Raw genomic sequence first — 12,651 nt, 5'->3', positions numbered from 1 at the left:
GCGTGCGCACATCGCACATCGTGGGACGTTGTGCGCTCACATAACTGTATATACGTATATATGGGGATTTCTACCACAATAACCTGTGTTATTCAACTCTCAGACCATCAGTTAATCATTACAGCTGTTGATTAACAATCTGTTTATACCACACGTGGTATAAACTCTGTACGCATTTCGATTGGCTAACACGGTGAACTTTGACCCAAGCTGCAATTGTTATTGACGTCATCAATAATCTAATGACGTCACATCACCGGGTCCCGGACGTCACCGGTACACTTTATTTGCATACGCGAAATTATTCTTGGCCACGTTTTCCTTTGATTCAAGCCGATATTATTGTGGTAGAAACAGGTCACACGACTCGAAATTGTTGGATATGGAATTTATTTCACACTCGTAAGTTATTTTTTAAAAGTTGCAAAAAACACTCGCTAAAGCTCGTGTCTTTTGTAACTTTTAAAAAATAACTTACTCGTGTGAAATAAATTCCATATCCAACAACCACTCGTTGTGTAACCTCTATATATCATATGGCAAGCGCAACTCAATATTCTCCAAGTTAATTTTAGCAACATTAAGCTGACTTTAGTTCACAAATGTCACTGATAAAATATATTGCAGCAAAACAAAAACAAAACTACCCCCCCCCCCAGTCCCCCCCCCCCCCAACCCCAATGCCCCCCCCCCCCCCCCCCCCCCCCCTAGAAAAATACCAGAGATACAAAGAGAAATATTTTACATTCAAACTGACCAATGTCTGAATTTCAACTAGGCATTATAACTTAATATACTGATTGGCTTTAGGTAACAAAACTGTATTGTTTGTGAGTTGGGTACAAAAACGAAAAGGCTGTAATGAACTTCTGTATGCATATACATGTATCCCAAAGGTATTTGCATTAGTGCCGCATATTTTGTCGGATAATCAACATAGCCAGAGTTTATAATCTCACACGTAACACATGCTGAATTAACGTACGGGGCTCGACTTGTCCATGAACGTTTTTCTGAGATAACATAAATATTCTATCTTACTTCAATATGGTGCAGAGCTCAGTGTATAGAGCTACGATCCCGTGCATTAAACAGGTTGAAATGTTACAGCCGGTTAATTCTACACCGGGCACATTTTAGGACGGGCTGGATTATTTACATTTCTGTAAACATATAAGAACACGCATGCGCACTGTAGAGCATTAGATATACGGTCTTCGGTATTGCTTTCTCCAACAGCAAGTGTAGCAGGTCTCATGTGAAAAAAAACTAAATTGTCGCATAACCCTTTGTCAATGCAACATATGTTTCAAAGCATATTCCAAGGAATCTTTAACATACAAATATGGATGCCGGAGGAGTAGCTAGATTGATGCTGTTTTTGTCGCCTGTGTTTACGATTATACCAGTGGAGGGTCGGAGAATTGTCGATCTTTCCTACGATTTGGACAACAATGCTTTGACGTATCCCAATAATCCTCGCTTCAACCTTACCCTCGTACACGAGGGATCCTACGGACCTGTCCCATGGTAAGTATCTCAGTTACATTGTCAATTTTCTTTTAATCAAGAACATTTAGTCTAAGCCTAATCTAATGACATGCAAAAAAAAAAAAAAATAAATAAATAAATGTTGGATTCAGCGATTTTAGACATTGTACGAATACGATATCAGGTCCAGGCCAATCTGCTGAGCATTTATTATTAATTTATATAAACTATATTTATTTTATAACAATTGCGAAAAGAAAGTTACATAAAAGATTAATCACTTTTGATGGCCCGGTTTGAAGCGCGCGATTGATATTACTGTGTCCGGGGAAAACCCACGTGGTCGAGCAGGTGACTTCATATCTTTTCACGTCCGATCGGGGAATCAAACTCCGACAAGCAAAATATTAAAATGCGCATGATAATAACAGGCTTTAGTATGGATGTTTCATTTGTTTACTATGGTGGCTGATTACTGGCGCTTTAGCGCAGATTGAGAAAGTGCCAAAGCAAAGTTACTGGGAGTCATATTGCGTTTAAAAATCCGTAGCTATTTAAGAGGCCAATACACCAAAACGACATTTTACCTGCCACACACCAAAACAACATTTTACCTGCCACACACCAAAACGACATTTTTACCTCACCAACACACAAAAATAACATTTTATCTGCCACACACCAAAACGACATTTGTACCTCAACACACCAAAACGACATTTTACCACACCAACACACCAAAACGACATTTTACCACACCAACACACCAAAACGACATTTTACCACACCAACACACCAAAACGACGTTTTACCTCACCAACACAACAAAACAACATTTTACCACACCAACACAACAAAACGACATTTTACCTCACCAACACACCAAAACAACATTTTACCACACCAAAACAACATTTTACCTCACCAACACAACAAAACGACATTTGTACCTCACCAACACACCAAAACAACATTTGTACCGCACCAACACAACAAAACAACATTTTAACTCACCAAGACACCAAAACAACATTTTACCTCACCAACACACCAAAACAACATTTTACCGCACCAACACAACAAAACAACATTTTACCACACCAAAACGACGTTTTACCTCACCAACACACCAAAACAACATTTTACCTCACCAACACACCAAAACAACATTTTACCGCACCAACACAACAAAACAACATTTTACCACACCAAAACGACGTTTTACCTCACCAACACAACAAAACAACATTTTACCTCACCAACACACCAAAACAACATTTTACCTCACCAACACAACAAAACAACATTTTACCTCACCAACACAACAAAACAACATTTTACCTCACCAACACAACAAAACAACATTTTACCTCACCAACACAACAAAACAACATTTTACCTCACCAACACACCAAAACAACATTTTACCTCACCAACACACCAAAACAACATTTTACCGCACCAACACAACAAAACAACATTTTACCTCATCAACACACCAAAACAACATTTTACCGCACCAACACATCAAAACGACATTTTAACTCACCAACACATCAAAACGACGTTTTACCGCACCAACACACCAAAACGACATTTTACCACACCTACACACCAAAACGACATTTTTACCTCACCAACACACCAAAACAACATTTTACCGCACCAACACAACAAAACAACATTTTACCGCACCAACACACCAAAACAACATTTTACCTCACCAACACATCAAAACGACGTTTTACCGCACCAACACACCAAAACGACATTTTACCTGCCACACACCAAAACGACATTTTACCTCACCAACACAACAAAACGACATTTTACCTGCCACACACCAAAACGACATTTTACCTGCCACACACCAAAACGACATTTTACCGCACCAACACACCAAAACGACATTTTACCGCACCAACACACCAAAACGACATTTTACCTGCCACACACCAAAACGACATTTTACCTGCCACACACCAAAACGACATTTTACCTCACCAACACACCAAAACGACATTTTACCTCACCAACACACCAAAACGACATTTTACCTCACCAACACACCAAAACGACATTTTACCACACCAACACACCAAAACGACATTTTACCACACCAACACACCAAAACGACGTTTTACCGCACCAACACACCAAAACGACATTTTACCGCACCAACACAACAAAACAACATTTTACCGCACCAACACACTAAAACGACGTTTTACCTCACCAACACAACAAAACAACATTTTACCGCACCAACACACCAAAACGACATTTTACCTCACCAACACACCAAAACGACATTTTACCTCACCAACACAACAAAACGATATTTGTACCTCACCAACACACCAAAACGACATTTGTACCTCACCAACACAACAAAACAACATTTTACCGCACCAACACACCAAAACGACGTTTTACCTCACCAACACAACAAAACAACATTTTACCGCACCAACACACCAAAACGACATTTTACCTCACCAACACACCAAAACGACATTTGTACCTCACCAACACAACAAAACAACATTTTACCGCACCAACACACCAAAACGACATTTTACCTCACCAACACAACAAAACAACATTTTACCGCACCAACACACCAAAACGACATTTTACCGCACCAACACAACAAAACAACATTTTACCACACCAACACACCAAAACGACATTTTACCTCACCAACACAACAAAACAACATTTGTACCTCACCAACACAACAAAACAACATTTTACCGCACCAACACACCAAAACAACATTTTACCACACCAACACACCAAAACAACATTTTACCGCACCAACACACCAAAACAACATTTGTACCTCACCAACACACCAAAACAACATTTTACCACACCAACACAACAAAACAACATTTTACCACACCAACACAACAAAACAACATTTTACCGCACCAACACAACAAAACAACATTTTACCGCACCAACACAACAAAACAACATTTTACCTCACCAAGACACCAAAACAACATTTTACCTCACCAACACACCAAAACAACATTTTACCTCACCAACACACCAAAACAACATTTTACCGCACCAACACAACAAAACAACATTTTACCTCACCAACACACCAAAACAACATTTTACCTCACCAACACACCAAAACAACATTTTACCTCACCAACACACCAAAACAACATTTTACCTCACCAACACACCAAAACAACATTTTACCGCACCAACACAACAAAACAACATTTTACCTCACCAACACACCAAAACAACATTTTACCACACCAACACACCAAAACAACATTTTACCTCACCAACACACCAAAACAACATTTTACCGCACCAACACACCAAAACGACATTTTACCACACCAACACAACAAAACAACATTTTACCGCACCAACACAACAAAACAACATTTTACCGCACCAACACAACAAAACAACATTTTACCTCACCAAGACACCAAAACAACATTTTACCTCACCAACACACCAAAACAACATTTTACCTCACCAACACACCAAAACAACATTTTACCGCACCAACACAACAAAACAACATTTTACCTCACCAACACACCAAAACAACATTTTACCTCACCAAGACACCAAAACAACATTTTACCTCACCAACACACCAAAACAACATTTTACCTCACCAACACACCAAAACAACATTTTACCGCACCAACACAACAAAACAGCATTTTACCTCACCAACACACCAAAACAACATTTTACCACACCAACACACCAAAACAACATTTTACCTCACCAACACACCAAAACAACATTTTACCGCACCAACACACCAAAACGACATTTTACCGCACCAACACACCAAAACAACATTTTACCGCACCAACACAACAAAACAACATTTTACCACACCAACACACCAAAACGACGTTTTTACCGCACCAACACAACAAAACAACATTTTACCGCACCAACACACCAAAACAACATTTGTACCTCACCAACACACCAAAACGACGTTTTTACCGCACCAACACAACAAAACAACATTTGTACCTCACCAACACAACAAAACAACATTTGTACCTCACCAACACAACAAAACAACATTTGTACCTCACCAACACACCAAAACGACGTTTTACCGCACCAACACACCAAAACAACATTTTACCGCACCAACACAACAAAACAACATTTTACCGCACCAACACAACAATACAACATTTGTACCTCACCAACACACCAAAACGACGTTTTACCGCACCAACACACCAAAACAACATTTTACCGCACCAACACACCAAAACGACATTTTACCGCACCAACACAACAATACAACATTTGTACCTCACCAACACACCAAAACAACATTTTACCACACCAACACACCAAAACGACATTTTACCGCACCAACACAACAAAACAACATTTTACCACACCAACACACCAAAACGACATTTTACCGCACCAACACAACAAAACAACATTTTACCACACCAACACACCAAAACGACATTTGTACCTCACCAACACAACAAAACAACATTTTACCGCACCAACACACCAAAACGACATTTTACCACACCAACACACCAAAACGACATTTGTACCTCACCAGCACGCCAAAACAACATTTTACCACACCAACACACCAAAACAACATTTTACCGCACCAACACACCAAAACAACATTTTACCGCACCAACACATCAAAACAACATTTTACCACACCAACACACCAAAACGACATTTGTACCTCACCAACACACCAAAACGATATTTTACCGCACCAACACAACAAAACAACATTTTACCGCACCAACACACCAACACAACATTTTACCTGCCACACACCAAAACAACATTTTACCTCACCAACACAACAAAACAACATTTTACCGCACCAACACACCAAAACAACATTTGTACCTCACCAACACACCAAAACGACATTTGTACCTCACCAACACACCAAAACAACATTTGTACCTCACCAACACAACAAAACAACATTTGTACCTCACCAACACAACAAAACAACATTTGTACCTCACCAACACACCAAAACGACATTTTACCGCACCAACACACCAAAACAACATTTTACCACACCAACACACCAAAACGACATTTTACCACACCAACACACCAAAACAACATTTTACCACACCAAAACAACATTTTACCTCATCAACACACCAAAACATAGATAATGCAGTGTCAATGCAAATGAAGTAAGCTCATAAAAAATTGCAAAAAACATGTTTTAATTAGAAGGGCAAGCAGGAATGGCCCATAGGTCTTTATATCAGTAAATTGTGGCAAAATATCTATACAAATATGTGAACTAAATAAAAATTCAAATATTAATTTCAATATTTCTGCAAAGTGTAAACAAATTTATCCGTATACATTGTACACATTACTTTAATGTCTGCTGACCACAGCCAGTCAAAATCAATTTTATACGATAACATTTAATAAATAAATCAATAAATTCCGCCGCAAAATAGTTGGTCATTTATTTTTTTTATGAAGTGACCTACAATTATTGCGTGGATTTCAAGTTTTAATATTATCTTATCACTGTTTACATCACAGGAAATAAGACATTAATATTCGCTACTTTTTCCTATTCAGGAACACACTTATTGAAGTAATGTGCAAGTTGCATGATGTCTTTTCACTGAACTCGTTATAATTATGCATCAATTATCAACCTTTCATAAACTTAGATAAAGCTAAATGTAAATATCAAATAAGAAGATTTAAGCCCCAAAATATATCAACTACAGACATTTTTCATCAGAACATAATTTGGCATAATGACCGTAACTACATTGTTTGGTTGTTAACACGTTTTTCCATATAAATCTGTATCTTTTATATCACATATACTAGGTTATGTTCTGCTGCTGTACCTTAATATGCTGACTCTATCCATATCCTTTGCTATATATCTGTACACTATGCGTGCATTGTAGAAGTATAGTAGACATAAGAATCTAGGTCATTCGGAATAGTGCAGGCGGCCAACATGTTTATCTGACGGATAGAGTGAATCTATGTCTAGATGTTGGAAATATGTCAACACTTACTTATCCAAAACATTTTATATATGCAACCTGGTGATCTATTATAAGATGTTATAAATATAGATCCGAATTTAAGCCCCAAATTCAAAAGAATATACTTTATTAGACGATGACTAATGAAGTCTGCATATACTTCAATTATATATTATTACTACATCAGACTGTGGACGTAGACGTCTAGGGTGAAAATTGGAAGATGAGATAAAATAAAAAAAAAATACATATTGATTAAATTCATACGAATTCAATATTTGGGTAACTGTTTCATTATTTTTGCATGAAATGAATACAGTCGTTTTACTCTAAACGTGTAGTATTCAGTAAATTCCGTCAAAACATGTGTTCAACAATATATCGTTCTTCACATTTAAAGGTAAACGGTCTAGATAACTAACAGTTAAGATGGAGCTTCATTCATCATGTACATCACCACATTAACTCTCTTCTAAAATATCTGGTTTTTATTTCCCATGTACTGTGCCAGGGGTATCCACGCCAATCTAAACCTATTCCAAATGAGGTCTGATTTTATAGGTTAATAAGTCAGAATCATAGTTTTATTAAAACGTTGGTGTTCTATCTTTTTTTCTTTGCTTGTTTGTTCAAAAATAAGTAAAGGCAAGTTCTCTTTCTTTAATCCAAAGAGAAATCTCATGATATTACCACAATGCCAGGAGGTGAGAGTTTTCTTTCTTTTTATCGCCGTAGTAAGACTTATCATCAATTTTTACACATAATTATGAATATGTATCAACCAGCTGTTTCCTCACTGCGTTCTCATTAAGGGTTTCGCTATATAGAGGATACTAAATTGTTTCCTGTTTTAAATAACATACATTACATGACAGAATATCGATAGTTTCACGAGTGTCAAGGACGACTGAAAAATGTGAAATATATGTTATATTAAACGAGAAACTATTCAATTTTCTTTTTAATGCATTTCATGTTCTAAAAAACAAAATTCAAAACATCAAAAAATTAATTGTGTCAAACAGTGCAGGAATCAGTAACGACGTCTCTTTGTGGCGTTACTCCACGTCAAGTTGATTGTGCCGTTTTTAAAAGACAGATCAGCGAAATTTAAGCGTTTTCAGCTGTTATCGGAAAATCTATTCATGAATAGCTAACGTCAAGTGAGCATTTTGTCAAAAACTAGTCCGAATATTTCAGAAATACAGAAAATTAACCAATTTATCTATCTTCGCTTCGACTGGATAAATCAGCAAGTTTCATTGAGGTGAATACAAAGATAAGCTCGGATTGATTAAAAACGAAAAACGTATATTTTCTCTTCAAAACTTATATTTTCACTGCCAAATCTTATATTTTCACTACTCATAGCTGCAGCGAAAAGATGAATTGTATTAGTTTGATAAATTTCTATATTTCACTGGCCAAAATGCAATAAAAGTTAATATTAATTGGTATGATAATAAATTTCTTTGTTATGGTTACAGGGTGCAGTTTGGGAATGTGGAGTTCGGTGTACACACTGGCACGCACATCGATTCTCCGAACCACTTCGTTAAGGGGGGTCTACAGGCACATCAGATCCGTATGGAACGGCTAATGGGGCCAGGAGTGGTCATCAATGTCAAGGCCAAGGTCGTTCAAAACATAGACTATGAGATCACTGACAAAGATTTAATGGCTTGGGAGGAAGAGAACGGTCCAATTCCTAAGGGCGCCATTGTACTAATGAACTCTGGCTGGGGTGCAAGATATCCTGATTTTGAGCGAGTCTTTAATTCTTCAACATACAAACAGGACCATTCATCTCTTCATTTTCCAGGATTTCACACGAACGCTGCTCAATGGCTAGTCAACAAACGACATATATATGCAATCGGAGTTGACACACCCTCGGCTGACAACGGCAGAAGCTCTTCTTTTCCAGTCCATCAACTGATAACGAAAGAAAATATCCTTATTATTGAAAACGTTGCGAATATGGACAAACTTCCAAGCAGTGGAGCATACATCTATCTCCCAATGCTCAAGTTCAAAGGAGCGTCAGGTGCGCCTGCGCGAATGTTCGCCGCCATTGAAGACGAGGGAGACAGAACAAACAGTGCAACAACCTTCGTTTTTCATGTTTCGGCTGTTGGATGCTTGCTCGTGCTAAAACGCCTACTTATTTAAGTTGAGCATACTTTTGTTTCATCACAGTGATGAACCATTTAAGTCTCACGTATATTTAGCCCTCATATAGATGTATTGTATGTTCAAATGATGACTCTTTAACTAGACGCGGATATGTATTGATATAGATATATCTAGATATATGATATTTCCTAGTAATTTAAAGGCATGATAAATAGTCCGCCGTTAATTTGGTTGATCATATCAATGAATACTTACAACCAGTCTTCTTTTAAAATGAGTTTCATTGAATAGAGATAAGAAAGAATACCGAAATATAAATGAAACCTGAATTCTAACTGAAAATATATTAAACTAACATTAACCATGTCTGACTCCAAATCATCCATATATGGCCTTATCATGAAAAGTATTTGGAACATACGGGTTTGACAGCAATAGAAAAAGACCTAGAGTCACAGAAAATACTGAATGATTAAATACTATCAATCAGTTTTATTCATATTCATGGTTTTACTATCGGAAAGTCAATCGCAAATTCATACCCCTCCTGAAAATTTGTACGGAAATAACAAATCTGGAAGGCATCCATGTTGATTTAGTCGTAATCATCACTTTCTTTTCTAGGCAATTTCGTTTATTACGTTGTATACATACCGTACCATAAACCATTTAACAACAAAGTCCTAACTGTATATTTAATGCTGATATCTTGAGAACTCATTTCTGTATTGCTGCCAAAAATGCAGTCATTTAGATATACAGCAATAATTCAGAGGTTTGAGGTCAACACATGTGTCATGATAAATAAATAGAGCTGGAGAATCGCGATGCTATGTCTATGTTGCAATGGTGCTTAACGTTTAAAATAGCAAAGTTTACAGCATTGTTGTTATTTACAAAATAAACAGTAGGAGAAGTCGCCGCTGGGACGACTACCAAATAAACAGTAGGAAAATCGGAGAGGTCACCGCTGGGACGACTACCAAATAAACAGTAGGGAAATCGGAGAGGTCGCCGCTGGGACGACTACCAAATAAACAGTAGGAAAATCGGAGAGGTCGCCGCTGGGACGACTACCAAATAAACAGTAGGGAAATCGGAGACGTTGTAGCGTGTACTTTGCAAGTACCGTAAGAGTTGCAAGCGCGCATGTGCAATGAAAATTGTCATTTCCGCCGTGAGAGTTACAAGTTTTCGGATCATAATATAAGTATTTCACTGTTAATGATGGTAATCAATTGTGTCAACATCCGAAATCACCATAATCAAGATCTAGGAATCACAAAATTATATTGAATAAGTCGTGAAAACCGCTAATACTACGCTAAGATCAGTAAAACGTTGTCAGTTGTAACCAGCGTATGTTACAACTCGTTGCATGTGAAAACGTAAACAAACATTCAACCACAGGTGCCGGACTCGTTTTATAGAATAATAACATATACGAGTACATATGAAATCTCATTTATATGTACTCTTATATGATATTATTTCTATACAACGAGTCATGCACTTGTGATTCAACGCAGAAAAAAATATAACGGTCGGGAAAGCATATAGATCTTTATCCTGCAACTGCCACCGCATTGTCGGAATACACCCACCGTATATATTTTTGCTGTATACGGCAGTGACGGAAAACAGCTGTATTTTGGAATCATAGCACGTGCGTCAGTTCGACTGACCTACTTCAAAGTGAAACTACGTTTAAAAGGCGAACATACTTCTGTCATTTTTGACACCGTTTCACTTCAAAATGATTATTTCTGATGTCTGTTGCAGGATAAATAGAATACATGGTCAGTGTCTTAAGATATAAGCTTTAGTTTTGGCTCGGGACAGAAAGACAAAAGTGGCTCGCCAAGGCTCGCCACTTTTGTCTTTCTTTACCCTCGCCAAAATACAGCTTATATTTTAAGACACTGACCATGTATTCTCTATATATAGGCCATAGGATATATATGTACCAAAACTAGAGTAGATCGAGGTACAGGAAGGTACATGTTAGGGTAGCAGAAACGTACTGTAAACTCTACTGCTGTATTTAATATTAATTCATTTTCCAGATTCAAATTGAAAATCCTGATTCTTTGGACCGAACATATAAGCTTATCCTTAGCACGAGTATAACTGTAAGTCAATACCGATTATAGACTAATAAAAAAAATCAACAGGGCCAAATATTTGTCTCTAAATATTTCCTGACCACTAGGTGTCTGAAAACATGTTCTTTTATAACAATACCATTTTTTATATGATATATAAACATTTACTAACCAGATGCCAATGCCTGTGGACCAATTTTACAATTTTATTTATTTTGTAGCTCCTGTCTATAAATCACAGGTCCTCGGTTCGAGTCCTGGTCTGGATGTTGTATTTTTCATCTTCTATTTTAAATAATTGGTCCCCAACTATCCAACAGAGTCAGGGCTGAAGACCTTGTTGAAGGAGGGAGGATTCTTGCAGAATTGGGCTATTCATTTCCTTATAATGAAATGCGTGATTGTCAGAAAATTGGATTGATGAAGGGTTTGGCACTCGTGATAAAAAGTCGGTACTATAAAACTGGGGTAAAAGAATGGATCATAGGTTACTAAAATTAAAATCAACTGCCATCAGAAAGATTTTTATGACACAAGATAAAAATCACACAAATACTTTATTATCAATAGATGTGTAATTGGTTTGCAATTTACAGTATGTTTATTACCCAGTACTTGATAAATTTCAACAAACATAACAACAAATTAAGGATATAGTATCATTTCCCAGTTTTTACAAAATACATAGGTAATTGAACTGTTATTTTCAAAAATAGAAACAACAAGAAGCCAACCTAACATGTTATTCAATGAGCAATGTGTCCATCTCAAATTCCATCAAATCATATTTTGTGTATTTTATAAGATATTTCTTAAATATGTAACCCTGGTAAATATACTGCCAGGCTGCAGATAATTTCTCTGTG

The 12,651-nt window shown here is 37.1% G+C and overlaps 1 protein-coding gene across 1 annotated transcript; it reads left to right on the top strand.

The window, feature by feature from the left end:
• The first annotated feature begins 1,309 nt into the window (after positions 1–1,309).
• Positions 1,310–10,955, top strand: LOC117344518 (isatin hydrolase-like). The gene is made up of 2 exons (XM_033907279.1): positions 1,310–1,530; positions 9,032–10,955. Exons 1-2 carry the CDS (start codon positions 1,346–1,348, stop codon positions 9,714–9,716), a joined length of 870 nt encoding a protein of 289 aa, XP_033763170.1. The 5' UTR covers positions 1,310–1,345; the 3' UTR covers positions 9,717–10,955.
• Positions 10,956–12,651: the final 1,696 nt, after the last annotated feature.

The sequence above is a fragment of the Pecten maximus genome, chromosome 16, assembly GCF_902652985.1.
Source record: "Pecten maximus chromosome 16, xPecMax1.1, whole genome shotgun sequence".
Lineage (NCBI taxonomy): Eukaryota > Metazoa > Mollusca > Bivalvia > Pectinida > Pectinidae > Pecten > Pecten maximus.
This window is presented reverse-complemented; position numbering and strand designations above follow the sequence as displayed.

What these genes read in the sequence shown, in the direction of transcription:
- LOC117344518 (XM_033907279.1), top strand. Translation starts at nt 1,346, where the DNA reads ATGGATGCCGGAGGAGTAGCTAGATTGATGCTGTTTTTGTCGCCTGTG. An exon ending in TCCTACGGACCTGTCCCATG is followed by an intron (nt 1,531 to 9,031) that starts GTAAGTATCTCA and finishes TTATGGTTACAG; the next exon opens with GGTGCAGTTTGGGAATGTGG.